Source organism: Bos taurus, chromosome Y (genome assembly GCF_002263795.3).
Source record: "Bos taurus isolate L1 Dominette 01449 registration number 42190680 breed Hereford chromosome Y, ARS-UCD2.0, whole genome shotgun sequence".
NCBI lineage: Eukaryota > Metazoa > Chordata > Mammalia > Artiodactyla > Bovidae > Bos > Bos taurus.
The window spans coordinates 6,789,019-6,815,397 of record NC_082638.1 but is presented as its reverse complement, the minus strand read 5'-3'; the positions used below and the strand labels follow the sequence as shown (position 1 = coordinate 6,815,397).

General features: G+C 48.7%; 1 protein-coding gene across 1 annotated transcript in view; it reads left to right on the top strand.

Annotated features, from left to right (window-relative positions):
• Positions 1-26,143, top strand: part of GPR143 (G protein-coupled receptor 143) — a 29,675-nt gene extending 3,532 nt beyond the window's left edge. The window contains exons 2-9 of the mRNA XM_059884059.1: positions 4,788-4,897; positions 5,709-5,803; positions 8,590-8,682; positions 12,262-12,371; positions 14,756-14,864; positions 16,558-16,675; positions 17,931-18,174; positions 25,696-26,143. Coding sequence (XP_059740042.1) covers positions 4,788-4,897; positions 5,709-5,803; positions 8,590-8,682; positions 12,262-12,371; positions 14,756-14,864; positions 16,558-16,675; positions 17,931-18,174; positions 25,696-25,790 — 974 coding nt within the window. The 3' untranslated portion in view covers positions 25,791-26,143. The remainder of the gene's footprint in view (positions 1-4,787; positions 4,898-5,708; positions 5,804-8,589; positions 8,683-12,261; positions 12,372-14,755; positions 14,865-16,557; positions 16,676-17,930; positions 18,175-25,695) is intronic.
• Positions 26,144-26,379: the final 236 nt, after the last annotated feature.

Sequence of the window (26,379 nt, the reverse complement as noted above, 5' to 3'; positions counted from 1 at the left end):
TGCATGTTTTAGGGCCTGTGGCCCATGAGTGGGGACCCCTACGTGTGCAAATGAGGATGCCTGCCCCAGGGAGCGGGTACCGCTTGTGCGTGGTTGAGAGCGCCTGGCCTGCGGGTGGGAGGACTGATCCAGAGAGGGCTACCCAGGGACACTACGAGGACGAGTGGATTCTGCAATACAGTATGGGTAAAAGTTGCTTCCGGAGACTTCTTTTTTTCTTTTCTTTTCTTTCTTTCTTTTTTTTTTTTAACACTTTGATGTATTTGTTACTGCTCTTACTAGGGAAACTTTAGGCAGTGCTGTGAAGGAAAACACAGAAAATACAACGGTTCCATGATTGGTCCACCAATGAGAGACTAATAGTTAATATTATCAAGCCTGTGCTCACATACATGCAGTTGTTTCCAAACCGATTTAGCAGGATCAGGAAGAAAACTCCATATATACGATAAAATTTTTATTTCCTTTTTTATCTATGTATCTAAATTTGGGTTTTCTATCACAGATGTGCAAACTTGTAGTCTCTAGGCTAAATCCAGCCTGCTTTTCTATGTACAGCCCATGAGTTAAGAATGTTTTTACATGTTAAAGTGTGTTTTAAAAATCTACCAGGGGGCTTCCCTGGTGGCTCAGACGGTAAAGCATCTGCCTGCAAGGTGGGAGACCCGGGTTCAATCCCTGGATCGGGAAGATCCCCTGGAGAAGGAAATGGCAACCCACTCCAGTACTCTTGCCTAGAAAATTCCATGGATAGAGGAGCCCTGTGGGCTACAGTCTATGGGGTCCCAAAGAGTCAGACACGACTAAGCAACTTCACTTTCTCCCTTTCTAAGAGGAGAGTGAAAAAGCTAGCTTAACACTCGAAGCCTAGAAATCTACAGAACAGGGACTTCCCTGGTCGTCCAGTGACTCAAACACTGTGCTCCCAATGCAGGAGACCTGGGTTCGATCCCTAGTCAGGGAACAGGATCTCACATTGCGGCAACAGAGACCTGGCCCAGCCAAGTAAATAAATACTTTTAAGAACATCTACAGAACAATGGTATTTCAGACATGTAAGCATTCTGTGAAATGTGAATGTCAGCGTCCGTAAGTGGACTCTGATGGGGATACAGCTGTGCCCTGCACTTGTGCACTGTTGGGGCAACATCTTCCACCCACCCCATTTCCCCACGAGGGCCGAAATGAGTGTTGCATAGAGAAACATAGAGAAAGTGTGGGCCACAGACCCTAAAATATTTTCTCTCTGATCCACTACAGAAACTTTGCTGACCCCTGCTTTCAACCCTAGCACGGCACGTTTTACAAACTCTAAGCTCGATACTGCTGACCTTTTAAACTTTTTTATTTTGGACTTTATTATATATATGCAAATGTAGAGACTGTATAAGAAGCTGCCTGTTCTCATCACCTAGCCTCCTCTATACTTCATCCCTGTACCCCACTCCCCACTGAATTAATTTGAAGCAGATCCCAGAATTTATATCATTACATCCACACAAATCTCAGTATGTAACTATAGAAGAATTCAACATATATATAATTATATACATAATTATAATATATGACATGTCCATTGTAACATACTGTATACTACATGTGTGTGTATGTTAGTCACTCGCTCATGTCTGACTCTTTGCAGCCCCATGGACTGTAGCCCGCCAGGCTCCTCTGTCCATGGGATTCTCCAGGCAGGAATACTGGAGTGGGTTGCCATTTCCTCCTCCAGGGGATCTTCCCAACCCAGGGATCAAACCTGGGTCTCCCACACTGCAGGCGGATTCTTTACTATCTGAGCCACCAGGGAAGCCATATACTATATGTTACAATATTATTATATATTACAATATATAATATATTTAATATGTTATATTAGTGAAGTGAAATCGCTCAGTCATGTCCAACTCTTTGCGACCCCATGGACTGTAGCCTACCAGGCTCCTCCGTCCATGGAATTTTCCAGGCAAGTGTACTGGAGTGGGTTTCCATTTCCTTCTCCAGGGGATCTTCCCGACCCAGGGACCGAACCCGGGTCTCCTGCATCACAGGCAGACACTTTACCCTCTGAGCCATCAGGGAAGCCCAATATGTTATATTAAGTGTATATTTAATATAGTATCATATTATAATATGTAATTATATATATATATATATCACACTGATATCATTGCCACCTAAAAAATAAGGAAAACCGATTCCTTCATGTCACCGCTACATGTTCAGGCATGTCATACATGCCAGTTTTCCGTTCGTTAGTTCAAATCAGGATCCAAAGAGCGTCCGTGTTCTGTGAGTGCTGACGGGTGCTGGCCATGTTGGAATCATCTGCTCTTGAAGGAGAGGCTCTGATGGTATTTGAATGGCTTCCACCTCCGTGTCCTGAGGGTGTCGCAGCAGCTTCTAGCCCACCTTGACCAGATACCTGGTGGATGTGTTCCAGGGGTTGGCTCCCCTGTTCCTCTTGCTGTTTTGTGCTTGGAGACACTCAAGAATCTTGACTCCAGACACACGCTATGGAACTTGCAGTCACTTTTTCAGACTGGAGTAAGACAGGAAGGAATACCTCCCTTTCTGTTAGTGACAAAGCGAGTGTGGTGCAGGATAATTAAATTTTAAAAAATTGGTTTTCTCCCTGATTCTGCTGAAGCATTTGGGGGAAGCATCTTAATAGTTTCAGTAACTTGAATATCTGGAGATAGAGTTGCAGCCAAACATCTTTTGGGGGGTGGGTCAGGAAATAAGATTGGTACATCCTTTCACCTTTTGAAGGAAGGTACATGGCACTGTGGGCAAATGAGCAGAAGCAGGAGTCAGGGCAAGGCAGGGGGTGTCTGGACCTCCTCGCTGAAAAATAACAAGCACAGATGCCAAGGTGTCCCTGGTGGTGCAGTGGTAAAGGACCCGCCTGCCAATGCAGGGGACGTGGGTTCGATCCCCGGTCCAGGAGGGTCCCGCGTACTCCAGAGTCTGTGAGCCACAACTGCTGAGCCTATGCTGCAGAGACTGGGGTCCATAACATCGGAAGCCCACGACCCACCTAGAGCCTGCGCTCCGCAACAAGAGATGCCACGGCGATGAGAAGTCCACATACCACAATGAAGAGTAGCCCCCACTCTGAAACTAGAGAAAGCCTGCGAAGACCAAGTGCAGCCAAAATAAAGACAGAAAGAAATACAGATGCCTATTGCATGGAATGTGATTCTGCTCCCCCACTACCCCACCCTCCCCGGAGGATTTTTTAAAATCTTTTTTTTTTTTCCTGGACAAATTGCACAGCTTGTGGGATCCCAGTTCCCTGACCAGGGATTGAACCTGGGCCATGGAAGTGAAACCACAGAATCCTAACCACTAGACCACCAGGGAAGTCCCGCCCCAGTTTTGCTGACACTTCACTGACATACAGCACTGGGAAACGTTTAGATATCCAGCACAATGACTCACATTTACCATAAAATGTTTCCTAAACACCCATCACCTCATATACATGCAAATATATATACATATGGTGTTTACTGAGCTCAAAGCAGATCTCCATAGTGAAAACAACAAAGCACTATTTGGAAGAAAATGTCATTTCTGTTATTTGCACTTAAGAATGAGAAGCGACATCTTTAGGATTTTAGTGTCCATAATGCCCTTTGGTGGTGTAGGACACAGTGTATATCTGGTTGCCTATTTTGAAGTATATGTTTTGTATGCCAACTACACACATTATGCTAGTATACAAGTCTGTACTGTTCATTTCCCCTTGAGCATTTTGTGTTATACACTGTACACTCAAACAGATGCTATCCCAAACCTCACAACCCTATTATATACGTCGAGTGTGGATACTGATTATAGGCGAATTAGATATCTGGATCTAAGAGCAAGGAACACTCCCAAATAATAAATGTCAAAAGTAGATTACAAGAGCTAACTTGTGAAAATCTTCAATTTTTAATTTTATTAAAAAGAACAGAAGAACTCTCTCTCACAACTTCAGAATAAGCTTTTTCGGGACTTCCCTGGTGGTCCAGTGGTTGAGAATCCACCTTGCAGTGCAGGGCACACGAGTTCCATCCCTGGTCAGGGAAGATCCCACATGGCGTGGAGCGACTAAGCCCATGCACCACAAGTTCAGAGCCCATGAGCCATGACTACTGAGCCCAGGTGCCGAAACTACTGGAGCCCAGGTGCCCTGGAGCTGGTTCTCCGCAGCAAGGGAAGCCACAGAGATGAGCAGCCCAAGAGTAGAGGCCCCTGCTCGCGGCACCTAGACAAAGTCCTGTTAGCAGCAACAAAGACCAATCAATAAAATAAATCAATACATCCTTTTTTAAAAAAATTAAAAAAGAAAGAATGTGCTTTTTTTCAGTCGTTCTTTTTTTTTTTTTAACATGAGGACTAGTTAAGCCGGACACTAAAAATACAGCCAAGAAACACACGCTGTTATTCACACAGTTGCTTCTTAGAGGCAAATAAACGACCAACCAAAATAAGGAACATGACTCTAGCTGATGTTAGTGGAAGTGGAAATCAAAGCGCCGGGGATTGCTCTGCAACCATAATCCTTATCTTCTGAGTCTTTTTTTTTTCCTCCTCTGTCTCTCCTGTACCCACCAACATGTGTATCTTTCATCTCTGCCTCCCTCACATCTTTCTCTCTCCCTTCCTATCTTCTATCCATCCATCCTTTCATCTATCCATGTGTCCATTTGTCCATCCATCATTTTTACAGTCAGCAGGCCCCCTTTAGGTCTGAGTCAGGAGCGGACACAAAGCGTTATCACCTGGTTGCCCCTTAGGTATCGCGGTCCGATCTGCGGTGTGGTTAGGGTTTCCGAGTTTCGTGGACGACATCTCTGCCGTGAACAACACAGATGTGTGGCCTGCCGTCTTCTGCGTGGGGAGTGCAGTAAGTGTGGCTTCCCTGGTCACCCTCCCCACCCCTTCCCTCCCCTCTGTTACACTGAGTCCTCAAAGTATGGTCCTGACCCTCCCACCAACCCAGTGAGGTTTTTAGAAAAGCTCAGAGACCCCCACCCTTAGCCCACTGACTAGGGACCCTGTGGGAGGAAGGCCTGTCTGTGATTTAACAAACCCTCCAGGGGTCTCTGGAGCTTCCCAGGTGGCTCACGGGTGAAGAACCCGCCTGCTAATGCAGGAGGTGCTGGTTCGATCCCTGGGTAGGGAAGATCTCCTGGAGGAGGAAATGGCAACCCACTCCAGTATTTTTTGCCTGGAGGATTCCATGGACAGAGGACCCTGGGGGGCTACAGTCCACAGGGTCGCAAAGAGTCGAACACCATTGAAGGCACGTAGCATTGCAGCACATCCCTGCCTTGCTCCCCCTGGGAAGGTCCTTCCTGCGCATCCTCTTTCGTCCTCAGCAGAAGCGCATCTGGTTCAAAGTGCCTGGCCAGGCCTTTCATCTCTGAGCCCATCATCTCTCTGCCTACACATGTGAGCATCAGGAGGGGCTTGCTGGACCAGTCTGGCTGAGCAGACCGGGAACCAAGGCACCCGCCTGCCCCCAGGCCACGTCCCAGCCTAGGCTTCCAAGCGTGGCCACGTGTCTGCCGAGGGCTTCCAGGGACACGAGATGACATCAGGGAGGGGCAGGGCCACCCGGAGCCCGCCCCCAGGGGCTGGGATGACATCAGGGGTGGGGCGGGGCCACCTCCAGCCTGCACCTAGGGGCTGGGATGCCATTCTTCTGATTACAGCTCTGGATCCAGCTGCTGTACAGCGCCTGCTTCTGGTGGTGGTTCTGCTACGCAGTGGATGCCTACCTGGTGATCCAGAGGTCGGCTGGACAGAGGTATTCAGTGCGAGCGGCCGGGTTCTTCTGCTCTAGCTCATTGCCGGAGGGGAAGGTTGGAGAGGCCACGAGCACTTATTTCTGTAGGGTAGACACGGAAAGTGAAAGAGGAGAGCGAAAAAGTTGGCTTAAAGCTCAACATTCAGAAAACTGAGATCATGGCATCCGGTCCCATCACTTCATGGCAAATAGATGGGAAAACAGCGGTAGACTTTATTTTTTGGGGGGCTCCAAAATCACTGCAGATGGTGACTGCAGCCATGAAATTAAAAGACGCTTACTTCTCGGGAGAAAAGTTATGACCAACCTAGAGAGCATATTAAAAAGCAGAGACGTTACTTTGCCAACAAAGGTCTGTCTAGTGAAGGCTGTAGTTTTCCCAGTAGTCATGTATGGATGTGAGAGTTGGACTATAAAGAAAGCTGAGTGCCAAGGAATTGATGCTTTTGAACTGTGGTGTTGGAGAAGACTCCTGAGAGTCCCTTGGACATCAGGGAGATCCAACCAGTCCATCCTAAAGGAGATCAGTCCTAAATATTCATTGGAAGAACTGATGTTGAAGCTGAAACTCCAGTCCTTTGGGCACCTGATGCAAAGAGCTGACTCATTGGAAAAGACCCTGATACTGGGAAAGATTGAAGGCAGGAGGAGAAGGGGACGATAGAGGATGAGATGGTTGGACAGCATCACCGACTCAATGGACATGAGTTTGAGCAAGCGGGAGTTGGTGATGGACAGGGAGGCCTGGCATGCTGCAGTCCATGGGATCTCAGAGTTGGACACGACTGAGTGACTGAACTGAACTGAGACACAGTCCATCAGAACCTCCCAGTGGGCACTCCACCAAGAAATGTCTAATGCCAGCTCGTTTTTATGTAAAAGGCAGAAGGCACAATCAAAACAGCAAGGTATTCTTGCTGGGCACCTGAAACATTGTAAGTCAACTATATATATATATATATATATATTAAGAAAAAATAGCAAAATATTCTCCAGGTGCCCCCCCCAACCAAAATTGAGGATTTTAAAACCATGGAAATAAGTAATTCAGTAAATTTCATATTTGGAACTGGACAGATGCTAAAAAAGGATTGGCATGATTATAAAAATTCTGATGGTATCTAAAGGTATAGGAAGAAGTTCTAAGAAGTGTGTATGGATGTGTTATGCTAAGTACAGAGCCCAAGATTTCTGGTGCTGGAGAGGGGGCTGTCTAGGAGGAATTACACAGTGGTTAGTGCCTTGGCCCCAGTGGGTTCAAGTTCCTGACCCTCACTCACTCACCTCAGTCACTGAGTGACTGTTGGCAAGTTTCTGAACCTCTCTGGATCACCTGCAAGGCTTACTGACTCTGCTCCTTTGGGGGGACAGGGTGGCGTGTGTGGGTGTACAGAGATGAAGCATGGGGATGGTTAAGGATGTAAGGATGGAGGTGGTAAGAGTGTAAACTCTGCAAGGAATGGTCAAGGGTGGCAGTGGAGAGAGATAGGAAGTCTCTCAGCTCTCCTGGAATGTCAGATGGCCACCCACTTCTCAGAGACCTTCTTTGTGGTTTGGACTGAGCATTAAGACCCTTGCATGTTGGGTACCCAGATGACTTCAGGAAGGACAGAGGCTGGGAACCTCTTGCTACTGGGGGAGCTAGGTCCCTAGGAGGAATTATGCCAGCTCATTTTTATAAAAGGAAGAAGGCACAATCAAAACAGCAAGGTATTCTTGCTGAGCACCTGAAATGTCCATCCCTTCTGTCAATCTTGAGAGCCTTCAGTTCAGTTCAGTCGCTCAGTTGTGTCCGACTCTTTGTGACCCCTGCAGCACGCCAGGCCTCCGTGTCCATCACCAACTCCCGGAGTTGACTCAAACTCATGTCCATTGAGTCAGTGATGCCATCCAGCCATCTCATCCTCTGTTGTCCCCTTCTCCTCCTGCCTTCAATCTTTCCCAGCATCAGGGTCTTTTCCAATGAGTCAGCTCTTCGCATCAGGTGGCCAAAGGATTGGAGTTTCAGCTTCAGCTTCAGTCCTTCCAAAGGATATTCAAGACTGATTTCTTTTAGGATGGACTGGTTGGTTCTCCTGGCAGTCCAAGGGACTCTCAAGAGTCTTCTCCAATGCCACAGTTCCAAAGCATCAATTCTTCAGTGCTCAGCTTTCTTTATGGTCCGACTTGCACATCCATACATAACTACTGGAAACACCATAGCTTTGCCTAGATGGACCTTGAAAGCCTTAGGTTAAGGGAAACAAACCAGACACAGAAGGCCACATTTTTTACACTTCCACTTGGATGAAATGTCCAGAATAGGCGAATCCATAGAGAGAGATGGTAGCTGAGTGGTTGCCAGGGGCTGGGGGTGCAGGCGTGATGGGGGGAGACCCCCGAATGGGTGTGGGTGTCCTTTTATGGGGATGAACATGTTTTCAAACGGGCCTGAGGTGGGGCTTGCATGGCACTGTGGATATCCTAAATGTCGCTGAGTTGTTCACTTTAGAATGGTGACTTTGATGTTATATGACTTTCACTACTCAGCACTAAGGGGTGACAATACATACACAAGTGGGCACAGCTGTGTGCCAATAAAACTTTATTTACAAAAGCAGGCAGAGGGCCGGATCTGTACGGAGGGCTGTGTTTAAACAAATAAACAAACAAAACAACCTCAGAGGCACAATCAGGGGGCTACTTGCTGAGAGTCTGCTCTGCATGTGTTTTACCGCTGCTCGCAGAGTGTGGGGCCGGGCAGGTGCTGGACCTGAGGTTCTGGACCTGTATTCTCTCTCCCCCAGCACCATCCTGCTGTACCACCTAATGACCTGGGGCCTGGCTGCCCTGCTGAGCGTGGAGGGTGCCCTCATGCTGTACTATCCTTCCATGGCCAGGTAAGCCGGGGCTCCCCCAATGCCTGACCCCCATGGGGCGTCCTCCTGCAGACATGCCTGGGTGCTGACCCCATGTGGGTGGGCGGGCCTTCGTCCAGGATCCGTGCAGCTGTGAGCACGTGCCTGGCTCCTTGAGCCAGCCAGGGTCCCCTGCTCCTGCCCATCACGTGTGTTGTGTTGGTGCTGTGCCCATTGTGGATACAGAGCTTGCAGGGCACCATGGGTGTCCTAAATGCTGCTGAGTTGTTCACTTTACAATGGTGACTTTGATGTTATGTGACTTTCCCTACTCAGCACTAATGGGTAAAGCAGCCATAGACAATACATACACAAGTGGGCATGGCTGTGTGCCAATAAAACTTTATTGACAAAAGCAGGCGGAGGGCGGGATCTGTACTGAGGGCTGTGTTTAAACAAACAAACAAAAAAAACAACCTCAGAGGCACAATCGGAGCTGGGGGTGCATCTCTCCTCCCTACACACCTGTGATGGCTCTCTCCTACCTGCTCTTGATTTTTTTTTAATCCTTCAAACCAGCTTCCTCTGGGCACGCAGGTGAGTTGAACATCCCAGGGCTGAGTTCCAGATGTCTGGGAGACTCAAAGGGTTGCTTTTAGAATAGCTCATTTTCAGCCTCTGCTGTCTGCACTTTTTTTTCATGTCTCCATCCTGTGCTCTTCTGAACACACGCTGGGAGATGTGGCCTCTGAAACTGTCTCAGACATTTCTTTGAGTCTGAACCCCTGCCCTTTACCATTTGTAAAACCTCAAGGTCTCTCTAAGGAGATATATTCTACATTTTAATGGAAAACTGAAAATCAGATGTTGGACACCATCTCTTGGTGATTTTAAGGTGTTGTAGACCCAGGGAGGGGCTTCCTGGGTAGCTCAGCTGGTAAAGAGTCTGCCTGCAATGCAGGAGACTCCAGTTCAATTCCTGGGTTGGGAAGTTCCCCCAGAGAAGGGATAGGCTACCCACTCCAGTATTCTTGGACTTCCCTGGTGGTTCAGACAGTAAAGAATCCGCCTGCAATGTGGGAGACCTGGGTTCAATTCCTGGGTTGGGAAGATCCCCTGGAGGAGGGCATGGCAACCCACTCCAGTATTCTTGCCTGGAGAATCCCATGGACAGAGGAGCCTGGCGGGCCACAGTCCATGGGGTTGCAAAGAGTTGGACACAAATGAGCAACTAAGCACAGCACAGCACAGACCCAAGGATCAGTACAGCATGGCCCATAGTACAGATCCGGCCCTTTGCCTGCTTTTGTAAATAAAGTTTTATTGGCACACAGCCATACCCATTTGTGTATGTATTGTCTATGGCTGCTTTATCCATTAGAGTTGAGTAGATTTGACAGAGGCCATGAGGGTTCTGAAGCCTAAAATATTTCCTATCTGTTCCTTTAGAGAAAAAGTTTGCTGACCTGTGGTGTAGACTGTTTCTCCCCATCTTTCTTAATTTCTTGCAGCTGCTCACTCAAATGTCTCCACAGTCCTATTGCTTTGTCAACTGTGACTACTTCCAGGCCTCTGTGTAGACCCCTCAAAATAATCTGCTCTCCCCAGGAGCCTTAAAAGGACGAAGACAGAGTAAGCAGCTGTTACAGAGGGATGCACTTAATCGGAAAGAGAATTTTTATCACTCACCTCCACCCATGGGATCCTGGGGCTGTTTTCATTTGAGCCCAGGTGCTCCCAGATTAACACAAGGCCTCCACCTGAAGCATTTTCATTCTCCATCATCTTATCCTCCAACATCTCCACCCTCAATCATCCCCACCCTCTATCATCTCCAATATGCATCACCTCCAACCTCCATCATCTCCATCCACCATCATCCCATCATGCCCATCTTCCATCATCTCATAGGCCATCATCTCACCCTCGAACATCTGTACCCAATATCATCCCCACCCTCCAACATCTCCACCCTCAATCATCCCCACCCTCCAACTTCTGCAACATCACATGCAACCATCATCATCTGCAACTTCCATCATCCTATCTTCTCTAACCTCCATCATCTCATCCTCTATCATCTCATCATCTCATCTTCCATCATCTCTACTCTCCATCATCTCCACCTTCCATCATCTCATCTTTCATCATCTCCACCATCCATCATCCCACCCTCCATCATCTCCACCATCCATCATTTTCATCCTCCATCAGAACCGTCCTCCATAATCTCCAGCCACCATCATCTCATCTGCCTCATGTCCACCCTCCACCATCTCCACCCTCCATCAGTCTGCCCTCCACCATCCCATCATCTCCACCCTCCATCATCCCATCATGTCTACCTCCATCTCCTCCTCCTCCATCATCTCCTTCTCCATCATTGCCACATTCCATCATCTCCACCTTCCATCATCCCATCATGCCCACCCTGCATCATCTCATCCTCCAGTGTCTTCACCCTCCATCATCTCCACCCTCCATCATCCCATCATCTTCTCTGCACCTTCCATTGTCTCCACCCTTCATCATTTGCATCCTCAGAGCACTGTGCAGGCTCCCACCCTCACTCATCTGTCCCTCATCATTCGAATCTCATCTTTTGCTCCTCCTGTTTCCCTTTCTCCCCTCAAGCCCTTGTAGACCATGGTTTAGCTTTCACAGCTGAAGAAGAAAGCTTCATTTAAAAAAGAACGCACCATCTTCACATGGTATTGCCATCCTTAGGGCAACAAAAGGTGGGCACTGCATTGTTCATGCCTGGTTTTGTGCATTCTTCCACTTTCATCTCTGGTGTGTGCACTCCATACTGATGACAGCACCAGCATCTTTATCATGCCCCCTTCCCGGGCCTCCAGGGCTACGCCCTCCTCTGGCTTTCCCCCTCATCTGGGGTTGGACCTGAGCAACTTCTCCTTTGGATGCCCTCTCCCCCTTTGCCACTTTCTCTACATTATGCATTTGTTCAGTGACACTCCCGACCTTGGTAACATAGCTGTGTGTAGCATACCACCATGTCCCGTTGCTGACGGACGAGTCCCCCAGCCCATCAGTAGACATTCCTGTCTTTGTTTCTGAAAAGAACCACCGAAATGATTATGGGTCACCTTGGGAACAAGTGTCCTGAGAAATAGGAAGCTCGGGTGTTTTCAGTTGTTCGAGGGCAGAGCTTGGATCTTATTGGTGATGTCAGCCAGGCCTAGAACGTAGTAAAGTGCTGAGCACCTTACCAGTCTATTGAGTGCCTTTGTCTTGCTTGAACTGTGTGTGTTTTCTTTGAAGGGGTCCCACAGGGGGGTTGTGGTGGGGGTGGGCGTCCATCATCCCAGAGTCTTTCCTGTCTTTACTTTTTTCCAAGGGGGAACTTGAAAAGTGGCCCACTTTCTGAGACAAGACAGAACTGTGATTGATCTTCCTTCTCCTTCTGTGACTTACTTGCTTGTCCACAGACATGATGAGATGTGAGTCAGGTTTCCTTCCGGCAGCCAGAAGTGATCTGTGCATTTCCCTTTGCGCTCTGGGTCCTCTTATCTCGGCTTTCAGATAAGGCAGCGGGTTATTTCAGGTAAAGCCTTATTGTTGGAGAATGCCTCGGTTTTTCTCTCCCCCCCTCCCCACCAGGTGCGAGAGGGGCCTGGAGCATGCCATCCCCCACTACATCACCACGTACTTGCCGCTGCTACTGGTCCTGGTGGGCAACCCCATCCTATTTCGAAAGACAGTGACCGCAGGTAAAGGGCAGGGAAGCTTCCTGGGGATGAGGCCACGGGGATGAGCCCCAGGACTTGGGCCCCAGTCATTACCTAGGATCCCTGACCTCATCTGTCATCCTGCAGAGACGAGCAGAATGAAGTTGGGGAGAGTGAGTGGGTTTACATTAGTGACAGGGAGCAAGCCTACTCAGTCACGGCTAGATGGTCTTTGCCAGCATGCGTTAGCGCACAGCCCAGGGACCTGTGGACTTTTTCCCTTCTACCTGGACTCATCCTGGGTCTATCCGCGGCGTGCCCCCAAAGACCCAGTGTCCTTGAAAACTGGCGGAGGGGGAGATGGGAACAGGAGAGGAAAGGAAAGGTCAGCCGTGGGCGAGGGGTGGAGATGGACAGGGCTGTCCCCGGTGGCGGAGGGGCTGGCTCCCCCCGTGCTGTCTGGGCCCATGTCTTCTCCCAGCTGGGCAGGAAGCAGGAAGGGGCCCACAGGACATGAGTCAGAGGCACCAGAAAGATCTGGGCGAGAAGGTGAGTCAGCAGACTCACAGGAGGGGGCCTGCATTCCAGCCCCCTACCCCATCCTTGAGGAGACGAGCCCTGGGGCAATTCTCTAGCCCCCTCGTGCCCTGTGGGTCCCTCACGGGCAGAATTGGAATAAAGAAACACACCTCCACAGAAAGGTCACTGGAGGATCGACTGTGGATTGCAGAACTTTAAGCGACATGCTCTGCTACTTAGGGAGACAACATCACCAAGGCTCTTTGGGTCTCTCTCTCTTCGTATCTGCGTTGAAAACCAGTGTGTGTACACCTGTCAGTAACACAACATTGGAAATCGACTCTACTGCAATAAAAATTTAAAAACACGCAACCCCCATAGTGTATTAGAAAGAAAGAAAGTGAAGTCACTCAGTCGTGTCAGACTCTTTGTGACCCCATGGGTTGTAGCCTACCAGGCTTCTCCATCCATGGAATTTTCTAGGCAAGAGTACCGTAGTGGGTTGCTATTTCCTTTTCCAGGGGATCTTCCCAACCCAGGGATTGAACCCTGGTCTCCCGCATTTTAGGCAGACGCTTTTACCATCTGAGCCAAATACAGCTTTTTAAAAAACATTGCATTAAAAACAGTGATCCAATTACATCAAATAAAGGAAAACGAAGTGTAGGAAAAAACACTGGAAAGAAATATACTAAGATGCTAACAGTAGTTGTCTTTGGGGGGATGATAGGTTATTAATTTTTTTTCTAAACTTTTTTTTATATTTTTCAACTTGTCTAAAGGAGGATGCCAAATCTTTCAATATTTTAAAATAGCAAGTATGAGACTCCCCTGGAGGTCCAAGGGTTAGGACTACACGCTTTCACTGCAGGGGGGCCTGGGTTTAATCCCTAGTTGGGGAACTAAGATCCCACGTGCAGAGAGTCTTGGCCAAAGAAAGAAAGAAAATCAAGGATAAATTATTACTGTTTACATTTTTTGGCCGCATCTTTCAGCATGGGGCATTATAGTTTCCTGATCAGAGATTGAACCTTGCCCCCTGTGTTGGCATGGAATCTTATAACCACTGAACCACGAGAGAAGTCCCCTAGTGAATTATTTTTATAATAAAAATAACATTTATATTTATATTTAATATTTATAAAATAATTTTTATTATAAAGATAAAAAGTATAAACTGTTAAAAATACAGCTCCTGAACGAATAAAATCCAGATAAAATCGGGGGTGTAGTTAACAGCACTGCACCAGCGTTATTTTCTTCATGCTGACCAACGTGTGGTTGTGAGTGTGGTTGCGGAAGACGTTAACACTGGAGGCGGCTGGGTGCAGCTATATGGGGGCTCTACTATCTCTGTATATCTTATATAAATCTAAACAATTTCAAAAGTGAAAGTGAAAGTGGCTCAGTCATGTCCAACTCTTTGTGAACCCATGGACTATAAAGTCCGAGGAATTCTCCAGGCCACAATACTGGAGTGGGTAGCCTTTCCCTTCTCCAGGGGGATCTTCCCAAGCCCAGGGATCGAACCCATGTCTCCCGCATTGCAGGCAAATTCTTTACCAGCTGAGCCACCAGAGAAGCCCCAGAATCCTGGAGTGGGTAGCCTCTCCCTTCTCCAGGGGCTCTTCCTGACCCAGGAATCGAACTGGGGTCTCCTGCATTGCAGGCGGATCCTTTACCAGCTGAGCTATCTGGGAAGCCACAAAGACTTCAAAGGAAACCTTTAAGAGCTGTGTATTCCCCCCGAGTGTCTGAGAAGCGCCCCCGCCCCTCCCCATGCAGTGGTGAGAGAGGCATGGCTGGTATCTTGCCTCCTGCTCTCCAGGGTGACTTGCGGGCTCCCATCCGGTTTGCTGGCCTTTGTCGATCGTGAGCATGACACACCATTCCCCTCTGCTCCACAGTGGCCTCCTTACTGAAGGGAAGACAAGGCATTTACACGGAGAACGAGAGACGCATGGGAGCCATGATCAAGACCCGATTCTTCAAAATAATGCTGGTTTTCATTGTTTGGTAACGTGTTTCTGTTTCTTTAAACTCTCACTGGGACGTGAAGTGCAAACCTCTTGTAAGTTGCCTTCCCAAGTGTGACCTGAGTTCCAGAGGCAGAGTCTTGGGAGAGGAAACCTTTAGAGGCTTGTCCAGATGGCCCTGGAGGCAATGCTGTCCAGACAGGAAGGCCAGTCTGCACCCATGACCTTCTGGAAAGAAATTCACATCCGCTCAAATTATAGAGAATCGCTAAGAACAGAAAATCCTCACTTTAACGTGGTCACATCCCAACCACTTGCCTCTGGAGTACTGTCCCATCGCCGAGGGTTAACATTCAAATCAAATGCTTCATCGTGCCTTCTAAATCCATCTTTTATTTTTGCACCCATCTTTGTTTTATTTTTTAATTAATTAGTTTTTTGTTGTTGTTGCTGCAGTGTGAGGCATGTGGGATCTTACTTCCCCGGCCAGGGATTGAACCCTCATCCCTCTTGCACTGGAAGTACCGAGTCCTGACCACTGGATGGCCAGAGAAGTCCCTGCATTTGTCTTGACAGCAGGATTCCTGTATCTGATGAGACTCAGGGATGACACCCCGTGTCTGTGTGATGACTCACAGCTCAGGGCAACAAGGACAGAAACCATGACTCCCCAGGCAGTCCAGTGGTTAGGACTCTAAGCTCCCACTGCAGGGGGCAAGAGTTCTATCTCTGGTTCAGGAAACTAAGATCCCGAAAGCTGTGTGGCACGGCCAAAAAAACAACTAAAAAAAAAAAAAAAAAAAAAACAAGAAGGGTAGAGAGCAATCTTCATCTCCTCAGTGGGCCTGCCCTGTCCCCCACAGGCAGTCTGCCCCAGCATTTCACGTGGGTTTGCTCTGTGCAAATAGAGCTGTGACAAGTACCAAATCAGAAAGCCCTTTGCTGCAGCGACAGAGTGCTTTGCCAGACAGGGCACACGTTGGTGGTTAATAATTTATCTGATGGGAAGAGGCTGGTTTGGACATTCTCCTGGGAGAGCCGTGAGTCACCTCCCTTTAAAAATACCCCGAGCCTGCCATTTCCAACTTCGCCGACCTGCCGACACTACCGTCAGAAATTTCCGACATAAAACATCAAGGTTCGTGTTGGTTTCCATCAAGACGTCAGCTTGCTCGTCAAAGGAGGAACGACTTCTGGGCTATTTGACGTGTGCCAGAACCTTCCACCCGATGTGGTGTTGATTGTGACCATCGGGAGGGTCTCTTGGTCTCTGCTTTCGGCTGAGGGGGATGCCGTCTCTGACGTCTAATTCTCGTCTAATTCTGCAGCTACTTGGTCACCCCTCCCGGACTTCTAGGTCTTGGGAGACATGTTCCCTGGGGCTTCTCAGGTGGCTCAGTAGATAAAAAAATCTGCCTGCAATGCCAGAGATGTGGGTTTGATCCCTAAGTTGGGAAGATCCCCTGGAGGAGGAAATGGCAACCCACTCCAGTATTCTTGCCTGGGAAATCCCATGGACAGAGGAGCCTGGAGAGCTACAGTCCATTGGGGTCACAAAGAGTTAGACATGATGGAGTGACTCAGCAGTCATGCATGCAGACATGTCCCCTGACCTCTGGCATTGAAAAAAAAGGATATTGGGAAGCAATTATCCTCCCATTAAAAATAAGCAAAAAAAAAAAAGAATGATATCACATGTTCTCTTTACCTGTGGCCCATTTTCTTTCTCACAGCTGGTTCTCAAATGTCATCAACGAAAGCCTTTTGTTCTATCTTGAAATGCAACCAGATATCAACAGCAGCTCTTTGAAACAGGTCAGAAACGCAGCCAAGACCACGTGGTTCATGATGGTAGGTCAATCTTGATTTTAAATGTACTTCCTAAAGGAGAAGAAAAAAACCCAGACAAGATAAAAACCACTGAGAAGTATGATCTATGTGTTATTTAAATATGTGGTGAGTTGAAGAGGTTGCGGGGGCCCCCTTATCTGGCTGTGGTCCATGAGTTAGCTTGTGCATTTACTCTTGGCATCAGTATTAAAGGGATCCGACTCTGGTAAGTCAGTTTGGTAAGTGTCTCAAACCTTTCAGGCTGACTAAACATATCTGGGAATTTATCTGCAAGAAATGTTTCAGACTGAAAAAGCCACAAAGTTGGAGGTATTCCTTGGAACACTATCCATAAATATAAAGCATTCTAGACAACCCACATTTTCTTTTTTTTATAAAAGGGAATGGTTAAGTAAATCACTGTGTTTGATCTTGATGGAATGGTATGCAGATGCTGAAAATGACAATGTAAAGTATGACAATTATGAAATCTCATAATAAGTGAAAAATGCAGGATGTAGAGATTATACTCATTTCAACTACCTAATCACACATGTAGGCAACAATATTGCCTAGAAACACACCACCATAATCAGGTGGAAAGCTCATGGATACATCGTCCTCAATGTTTCCAGGATATTGTGTCCCCACTGCAAAAACTCCATACAGGAGCTGTTAGTGGAGAAGTGCCTGGGTTTCCGTGGTGGCTCAGCGGTAAAGAATCCGCCTGCCAATGAAGGAGACCCCAGTTCAATCCCTGGGTCAGGAAGATCCCCTGGAGAAAGGCCTGGCAACCCACCACTTAGCAAGTAAACAAGTGGAGAGGCTCACCGTGTCCTCAATTAGATGCGTGTGCATTCAGTGTTGCCATCATTATTAAACACATATGACTCTGGTAAGTTAGTTTGGCAAGTGTCTCAAACTTTTTAGGCAGACTAAGAATATCTGGGAATTTCTCTGGAAGAAGTGTTGCAGACTGCAAAAGCCACAGAGTTGGAGGTATCCCTTGGAACACTGTCCATAAATATAAAGCATTCTAGAGAACCCACATTGCTGGGGTGATGCCCGGGACCTTCCTCTCCACCCCTCTTGTCTCCTATGTCTCCCACACATCTCTGAAGGCTCAGAACCTCCAAGCCAGTCTCTCTCTTGCCCCAAACTAGCCAACAGGGTGCACCCCAGTTGAGGCCAGCCCTGTGGACCGAAGTGACCCCTGTAAGCCGTGATGCCCATCAGTGCCCTGACTTATATGCCGTCTCTTTCCCCTCCCTTCCAGGGGATCCTGAATCCAGCCCAAGGTTTCCTGTTGTCCCTGGCCTTCTATGGCTGGACGGGCTGCCGCCTGACGCTTCCAGGTCCCAGCAAGGAGATCCAGTGGGACTCGATGACCACCTCGGCCACCGAGGGGGCGCCCCCCTCCCCCGGGGGCCCCCAAGAGCCCGGGGAAGGCCCCGCTCCCAAGAAGGAGCTTCCGGGCGGCACGCACACTTCCGATGAGGCCTTGAGCTTGCTTTCTGAAGGTAAGAGCCTCTGGGTAGAGGCAGGCCTAGGTTGGGGGCCCCACGCTCCCCAGGAACTCCTTTGTCAATGACCAGGAGGCTCCCTGCCCTGATTTCTGGAACCAGCTTCAGGGCATGAGTGGAAAGGGACCACCTTAATCTTGCAGCTCATCACTCACCTCTCCTTGTAATGTGAGCGTGGTGCCTTTCCTCTGCCTGCGTGCCACGTGGCTTCAGTCCTGTTGAACTCTCTGTGTCCCCAGGGACTGTCACCGCGGCTAGGCTCCTCTGTCCCTGGGGATTCTCCAGGCTAGAATACTGGAGCGGGTTGCCATGCCCTCCTCCAGGGGATCTTCCCCACCCAGGGACTGAGCACCGTAGCCTTGTGTTAATAATCACTAGCTCTGCCTTGGGCTGCATGACATTCTGAGTCTGAGATAAACGGTCACTTCTCATCCGGTGCTGACGTGTGCTGTAAGACAATGAACAGTAGGCGACCTGACCTCTGGAGATTTTTACGTGCAGTTTTGGTTTGTCCACTTCATCCGGGGGCATTTAAGATGAAATGCAGGTCACCCGTCGCTGGCTCTTCCACTCTGTCCTCTTCAAGACTCTCGCACCGTGGTCCTCAAATTGGTCCTCTTTTTAAACTCCTGTTCATCTAATTTGGACTTCCCCTGGTGGCTCAGATGGTAAAGAGTCTGCCTACAATGCTGGAGACCTGGGTTCGATCCCTGAGTCAGGAAGATTCCCCTGGAGAAGGAAACGGCAACCCATTCCAACCTTCTGCCTGGAGAATCTCATGGACGGAGGAGTCTGGTGGGCTACAGTCCGTGGGGTCGCAGAGTCGGACACCACTGAGAGACTTCACTTTCACTTTTCATCTAATCTGGGGTTATGTCCATTAAGCCAACTGATGTGGAGGGTGCAAGTATTAGTTTAAGGCCCAAATAATGTTTCTTTAAAGCTTGAAAGTGAAAGTGAAGTCAAGACTGCTTTCCTTTAGGATGGACTGGTTGGATCTCCTTGCAGTCCAAGGGACTCTCAAGGGTCTTCTCTAACACCACAGTTAAAGATGTGGGTGAAAATCAGCAAAGAGAATGACTCCAATATACAAGACCCCTATGTCTATACCACAGGCTGTATGGTGAGGCCAGAACCCTCAGGAACCGGGGGCCTTTTCGAATAAAGTGGTAATCTCGGAAATGAGATAAGGCTGCCTTAATCTCGGGCGTGTTTCCTTTCTCCTTTCCAGCCACTTTGCTTTCATAAGACAGAAAATACTGTTACATGTCAGAGAAAAACCCAGAGATACAAACTCGAAGTGGTAAGTACGGTTAGGCCTCTCCCCGTCTGCACTGTTAGGATGAAGCTTGACCTGTTTATCATATCCTTAAGCCTCTATCTGCTACTTTAGGATTGACTTCCAGGCTGACAGGCTTCCACCGAGCCTTCGTCATTAAGCATCTAACATGGTGTCTGGCACTTACTCGCCACTTAACAGAAAAGGCAACTGAATTTGAACAAATATTCCTTGAGCACCTGCAACCCAATCAACACTACTTTAGCTGAGGCGGGGGCTGGGGTGTGAGCGTCTCTGAGAAGCATAATGTGGGCAACTTAGAAATAAAGACTTATAAATAAATAAAGGCTGAATTTGCACGTAGTTTGGTGGTGGGAAGCTGGAGAGAGGCATGTGGGGAAGAGATCTATCCAGGGGTGTTTACAGATTCTGCATTTTTATCTTGGGGCCAGCAAAAGGCCAGTTAAGGTTTCTGAGCGGAGATAGAACACTTACATTTGCTCGTAGGACTAACCTAGTGACTGGAAAATTCCATGGATGGAGGAGCCTAGTGGGGCTACAGTCCATGGGTTCACAAAGAGTCAGACATAACTGAGCGACTTCACTTTCATGACTATTGCGGCGGCTCACAGTGAGAGGATCTGTGTATAATTCCTGATGACAACTTGAGTTCAAAATACGAGGAGCATCTTTGTAAAGAATCAGGATTTCCCCCAAGCCCTCACATCTTTCCAATTATCCCTTGCTTTTCCAGTCTTCCTCCTTCTCCATGCAATCCCGTGTTTCCCACAAAGCTCTATTTCCCTGTAATTCCCTACTTCTCTCTCCAACCCCATGTCTTTTCCAACTCTACACTTCTCCCACAATTTTCTTTCTTCCCCATAATCCTTGCCCTGCCCACAACTCTCCATTTTCCCACAGCTTTCTGTTTCATTCCAGAATTCCTCTTTTGAATAATTTTACTTTCCCACAGCTCTTTGCTGTCTGTGGTCAGTCTCATATCACCATTTTATCTCCTAGGGTTCTGTTCCCGACCACGTTTCAGTTCTTCTGCCATTTTATTCTTCTATGATTTTCTGTTCTCAATTTTGCTTTTTTCTTTTCCACAACTGCCTATTCATCCCCAAATTATTCATTCTTATGCAAAAATCTCCCAGGGCTCCCCTAACCCTCTTTTTCATGACGACCAGTCTCTCCCACAACACGCTTTCCCCGTAACGAAACAACGTAAGACTGTATGATCCTTGCCCACTGCCGCCCGCCATTCCGTCATGTTCTCTGCCTGCCTGCTGTGGGTGGAGTTTAGTCAAACAATCAGTTTAATCACAGAGGTGAGAAATGCTAAAACAAAGGAAAACAGTCAAAGGAGACCAAATAATAATAATGTACTCATTAAGTGTAGTGAGATTTCCACTGTAGCTCAAACAGCAAAGAATCTGCCTGTGAGGCAGGAAACCCGGGTTTGATCCCTGGGTCGGGAAGATCCCCTGGAGAACAGAATGGCAACCCACTCCAGTATTATTGCCTGGAGAATTCCATGGACAGAGGAGCCTGGTGGGCTACAGTCCATGGGGTCACAAAGAGACATGACTGAGTGACGAACACACAGACACCAGGACCTTTAGTTCTTTCTGAAGGGGCTATAGATAATATTCTGAGCCACCTCCTGTGAGCTGTCTTATAGATACCAGAACACACCAGGTGGAAATTAACGACATGATGACCCAACTGTACCCAGGACTTGCTGCTGCTGCTGCTGCTGCTGTCGCTTCAGTCGTGTCCGACTCTGTGCGACCCCATAGACGGCAGCCCACCATGCTCCCCTGTCCCTGGGATTCTCCAGGCAAGAACACTGGAGTGGGTTGCCATTTCCTCCCACAATGCATGAAAGTGAAAAGTGAAAGTGAAGTCGCTCAGTCGTGTCTGACTCTTAGCACCATGAAGTCAGTGAAGAGGATTATCAGAGGTGACTGTACTGCTTCTGCGTGTAACGCGCCTCCCCCACCCCACCGCAACTTTGTCTCTAAAAGCTCTCACTCTCTGCCTGTCGGGGGGGTTGGCCTTTGGACAGACGTCTGCCACCCTCCTTGTAGTTGCTGGCATCTGAAACAAAGCAAATTTTTCCTTTCCACCAACCTGGCCCGCTTATTGGCTTTTGAGCGGCAAGCAGCCAGACCCTTTCATGCATACCTTTTGGTCACTGTAATCTTCTGTTCTGACAGTCCTGTATCTCTCCCTCAAGTTCCTGTCCTTTCCCACAGCACCCTTTCTCACGATTCTGTCTCTCCCATCTCTCTGTATCCTCTGACACAATTCTGTGGCTCCAAAAGTTCCTTTTTCTCTCCGGGATGCCGCGCTTTCTCACGGGTCTCTTTTCCCTTCATCATCCCTCGTCTCCCTCTTGCAGTTTTCTCTTCTGCAATTCTGTTACTCTCACAATACCTTGTCTTTCCCTCCACTCCCTGTTTCCTCTTTCTTTTGCCCCCACACATGGTTCTATTTTGCACAATCTTCCCTTGATCTTCAGAGTTCCCTGTTCTCTCCCACGCTTCCCCATTACCTTCCACGTTTCTATCCTGTCTCATGCATCTTGTTGTCTCAGATTCTTTCCTGCCACCCATGTGCGGTCCACATAACTCCTGGTATGGGTTCCCAATGCCCAGGGAGTATGGGAGTGAACAGACCCCAGGGCCTCCAATCTGTCAGGCTGGCTAAACCTTGAAGGCGGTTCCACAGCTTGAAGGGGATGCAGGGCTAGGTGTCACACATTCTCTATAGCTTATGCTCCATACTTCCTGGCTGGGGTTGCCAATTTAGGGCTTTGAAATGTCAAGGAATCCAAGGACAATGGCCCAGGGCCCAAGAGACGACATGCCTCCCCGAATGGCAGGTCTACACGGAGCTAGGAAGCTCCCAAGAGCCTGCTTGGACTTGCAAGGCTCACTGCCGGGAGTTGCTAGGAAGGAGGCCTGGCCCTTGGGCACTGTGAGGTCACCAGCAGCTGCACTTCCTGCAAGGACACTCAGGTATTCACACGCCACGGATGCAGAATGAGTGCACACCTACCACAGCCTTGTTGGATTTGCTAAGACCAGACGAGAAACCCGTGGAAAGGCAGACATGCTGGAAAGCACTCGGTGCAGACAGCAGGCCAGCTCAGCCCAGGCGGGGCTAGGCTTGGGGGTTCAGGGGTCATCTGCAATGGTGCTGGCATCTGAGACTCACAGAATGGTTGTGGCAAGAAGCGGTCTCCTTTGTGGAGCCCGAGGGGACAGCGAAGGATGCAAGAACTTAGGAGAAACAAAAAACCACAGGATGTGGAGCATGCCCCAGAGTGTCAGGTCACGAGGGTGGGTGCTGAGCTGAGACCTCGATCACGAGCCACTGTGTGACCCTCCAGGCCATGGTCTTTCTGCAAGAACTACAGAGACTGCACACAAGTTCCCACGAGCTCAGGATGTGAGGGTAAACAGTGTGGGGTGACCCTGTGAGAAATCAAAGCCTTTGTGAAGCGCCTCCAGCAGGAATGCGGTTTTGGAACGGGAAGTCATCTTCCCAGCTGGTGCCTGGTCTCCAGTTGAGCTGTTTCAAATCCTAAAAGATGACGCTGTGAAAGTGCTGCACTCAATATGCCAGCAAATTTGGAAAACTCAGCAGTGGCCAAAGGACTGGAAAAGGTCAGTTTTCATTCCAATCCCAAAGAATGCTCAAACTGCAGCTCAATTGCACTCATCTCACATGCTAGTAAAGTGATGCTTAAAATTCTCCAAGCCAGGCTTCAGGAATACGTGAACTGTGAACTTCCACATGTTCAATCTGGTTTTAGAAAAGGCAGAGGAACCAAAGATCAAATTGCCAACATCTGTTGGATCATCAAAAAAGCAAGAGAGTTCCAGAAAAAATCTACTTTTGCTTTATTGACTATGCCAAAGCCTTTAAGCGTGTGAATCATAACAAACTGTGGAAAATTTTTAAACAGATGGGAATACCAGACCACCTGACTTGCCTCCTGAGAAATCTGTATGCAGGTAAGGAAGCAACATTTAGAACTGGACATGGAACAACAGACTGGTTCCAAATAGGAAAAGGAGTACATCAAGGCTGTATATTGTCGCCCTGCTTATTTAACTTATATGCAGAGTACATCATGAGAAACGCTGGGCTGGATGAAGCACAAGCTAGAATCAAGATTGCCAGGAGAAATATCAATAACCTCAGATACACAGATGACACCACCCTTATGGCAGAAAGTGAAAATTAACTAAAGAGCCTGTTAATGAAAGTGAAAGAGGATAGTGAAAAAGTTTGCTTAACTCTCAACATTCAGAAAACTAAGATCATGGCATCTGGTCCCATCACTTCATGGCAAATAGATGGGGAAACAATGGAAACTGAGAAACTTTATTTATTTATTTTTTTGGCTCCAAAATAACTGCAGATTGGGACTGCAGTCCATGGGGTCGCAGAGTCGGACACAACTGAGCAACTGAACTGAACTGACTGCCTGGCCTCCAGGAGGAGCGCGTTCTCTGCTCCAGCCAAACAGCTGCTCCCACCATCTTGACAGGCAACCTCGACTCTCCTGAGATGGGGCTGCAGGGTCCATGCCCGTTGACATGAGCCTTTCCCCCCTTCTCCCGTCTTCTAAATTCCTCTGCTCTCTGTGGGCTCGTCACTCTTGGTGTGACCTACCCCGACCTGGAGCCACCCGGACGTATCTTCATCCTGCCCTGGGAGGACCCTCCCAGCGCCTCTCCCCATGCAGCCCACCGTGGGGTTTCATGTGGTGGTCGTGGGGATGCTACAAGCGCTCTTGTTGGCCTGGTGATTAAGAATTTGCTTTATGATGCAAGGAACACCAGTCTGACCCCTGGTCCGAGAAGATCCCACATGCCATGGGGCAATAAAGCCCGTGTGCCACCAACTACTCAGCCTATGAGCCACAAATACTGAAACCCATGCTCTGCAACAACAGAAGCCACTACAATGACAAACCCACTTACGGCAACTAGAGAAAGCCCACGTATAGCAACAACAGGCCCAGCACAGCTACAAAGAAATAATTTAAAATAATGCACTTAAAGCACAAGCGACTCAAAAAAAAAAAAAAAAAAATGTTGGACGTCATCGAAATTAAAAAAATAAAGGAAAAAGGAAGTGCTGTGAACGATGGCATATCCGTAGAGGGCAGGAGACTAGTTTTAGCGAGGGGTCCAGGACACCTCCTTGAGAATGAAGTGACATTTGAGTTGAGACCTGAGTGCAGTGTGGGAGTGAGCCACGAGAACATCAGGAGAGCTTCATAGGCAGAAAAGGGGATGTGCAAAGGCCATGTGGCAGGATTGAGCTTGGGTATAAAGAAACCTGTGCCTGAAGTTTGTGAGCGAGCAGAGGGTCATGACGGGAACAGGCTGCAGCCGTCCATAGCGTGTATAGGTTGAGAGAATTTGAGATTTGGAGGTTTTCAGCAACGGGAGTCACCTGCCTCATGCACAGTTGAAAAGGCCACCCTTCCCTATGTCTTCCATGGCTCACACACACACACACACACACACACACACACCCTAGAACCTGGCACAACAGCAGGCAAGCCTGGGTATTTCTGCCCTGAGAGAATAATCTTCACATCTGTTCCCACAGGTTCCAGAGGCAGGTGTGTCATTGGGATGGATTAAACGGGCCTCTAAGGGTACAGTTTTGGCGAGTGATGCCTGGCTTTGATTCCACTGATTGCTCCCCACACCCTTCCCCCTCCTCCAGCCACATGGCATCATCTGTGAAAAGGCCACTCTTAGTTTTACCAAGAGAAGGCCTCCGGGTACTTCCTAGAATTGTGCAAGTGGTGGCCAGGTGACCATGGAGCCCCCTGCCCGAGTGACCCCCCCACCCCCCAGGACCACAGAGCACTGAGATATCGGGACCCCTGATTTAGCGCAAGTCCCAGGGCCCTGAAGCTGCACGGTGTCAACAGGCCCGGTTTCCATTTGCTCTGCAGCGTCCACAGGGTTTGGCTGAGAGTGTCTCAGGGTAAGGGCAGTGGGGTGGATACAGTCATGACATCAGTCAAGTTGCCCGAGATGATCCGGTAGGGTTTGCTCTGTCCTTTGGGCTGCTTTAATCCCGCGTAGGTGGACGTATTATGTATTTTTCTTTTTTCGCTTTTTAATACGGCCGTGCAAGTTGTGAAAGGCATTCCCGGACATTGACACTGACCCGTGACAGTCTTTCCTCCTCCCCAGGTTCCGGCGGCAGCACCATTGAAATCCACATCGCAAGCGGGTCCCGCGGCGGAAAGGCCCCCGACTCTCTTCCGAAAGTCCAAGGAACCCCGTAGAGAGGACGAGACAGAGGGCTCTGGACCCTGTGTGTATTTTCAGACGCGACGGTTCTCATCCCTTATGACGGTACCCTTGCCCTTCAGTCAGCACACTGCGGGGTGTAGCGTCCCCCCCAACTGAATCTTCCTGCCATCACAGTTAACAGAGTGTTCCCTGGCAGCCTCTGTGTGATGCAGAGGCCCACCGTGAGCCTGTGCTTGGAAAGGAAAGGCAGATTCCCTTGGAGCCCAGCAGCTTGTCCGGAGTCTCCGTGGACGTTCGTTTCTCTGATCTGGCTGTAATGTCAACGCCAGATCCAGGTCCTTGGAAGAGTTAATAAATAACAATAATTAAAAAAAAGAAGTAGTTGTGTCCGAGCTCCCAGCCTGACTTGGGGTCTGTCTGAATAACACCTCTAAGCGAATGCTCTTGTGTAAGATAAGTGATGATGCAGGGACCGGGGACGCACCTGGGAGCAAGTTCCTCACCCACCACTAGGGGGCAGAGGAGGGCAGGCTTGGACCACCAGGTTAGCCTTCGCTCGGTCCTCAGCTGTGTTGAGCGGTAGCGATTCAGTCTACGGGAAGCTTCCATTCAGTTCCGTTC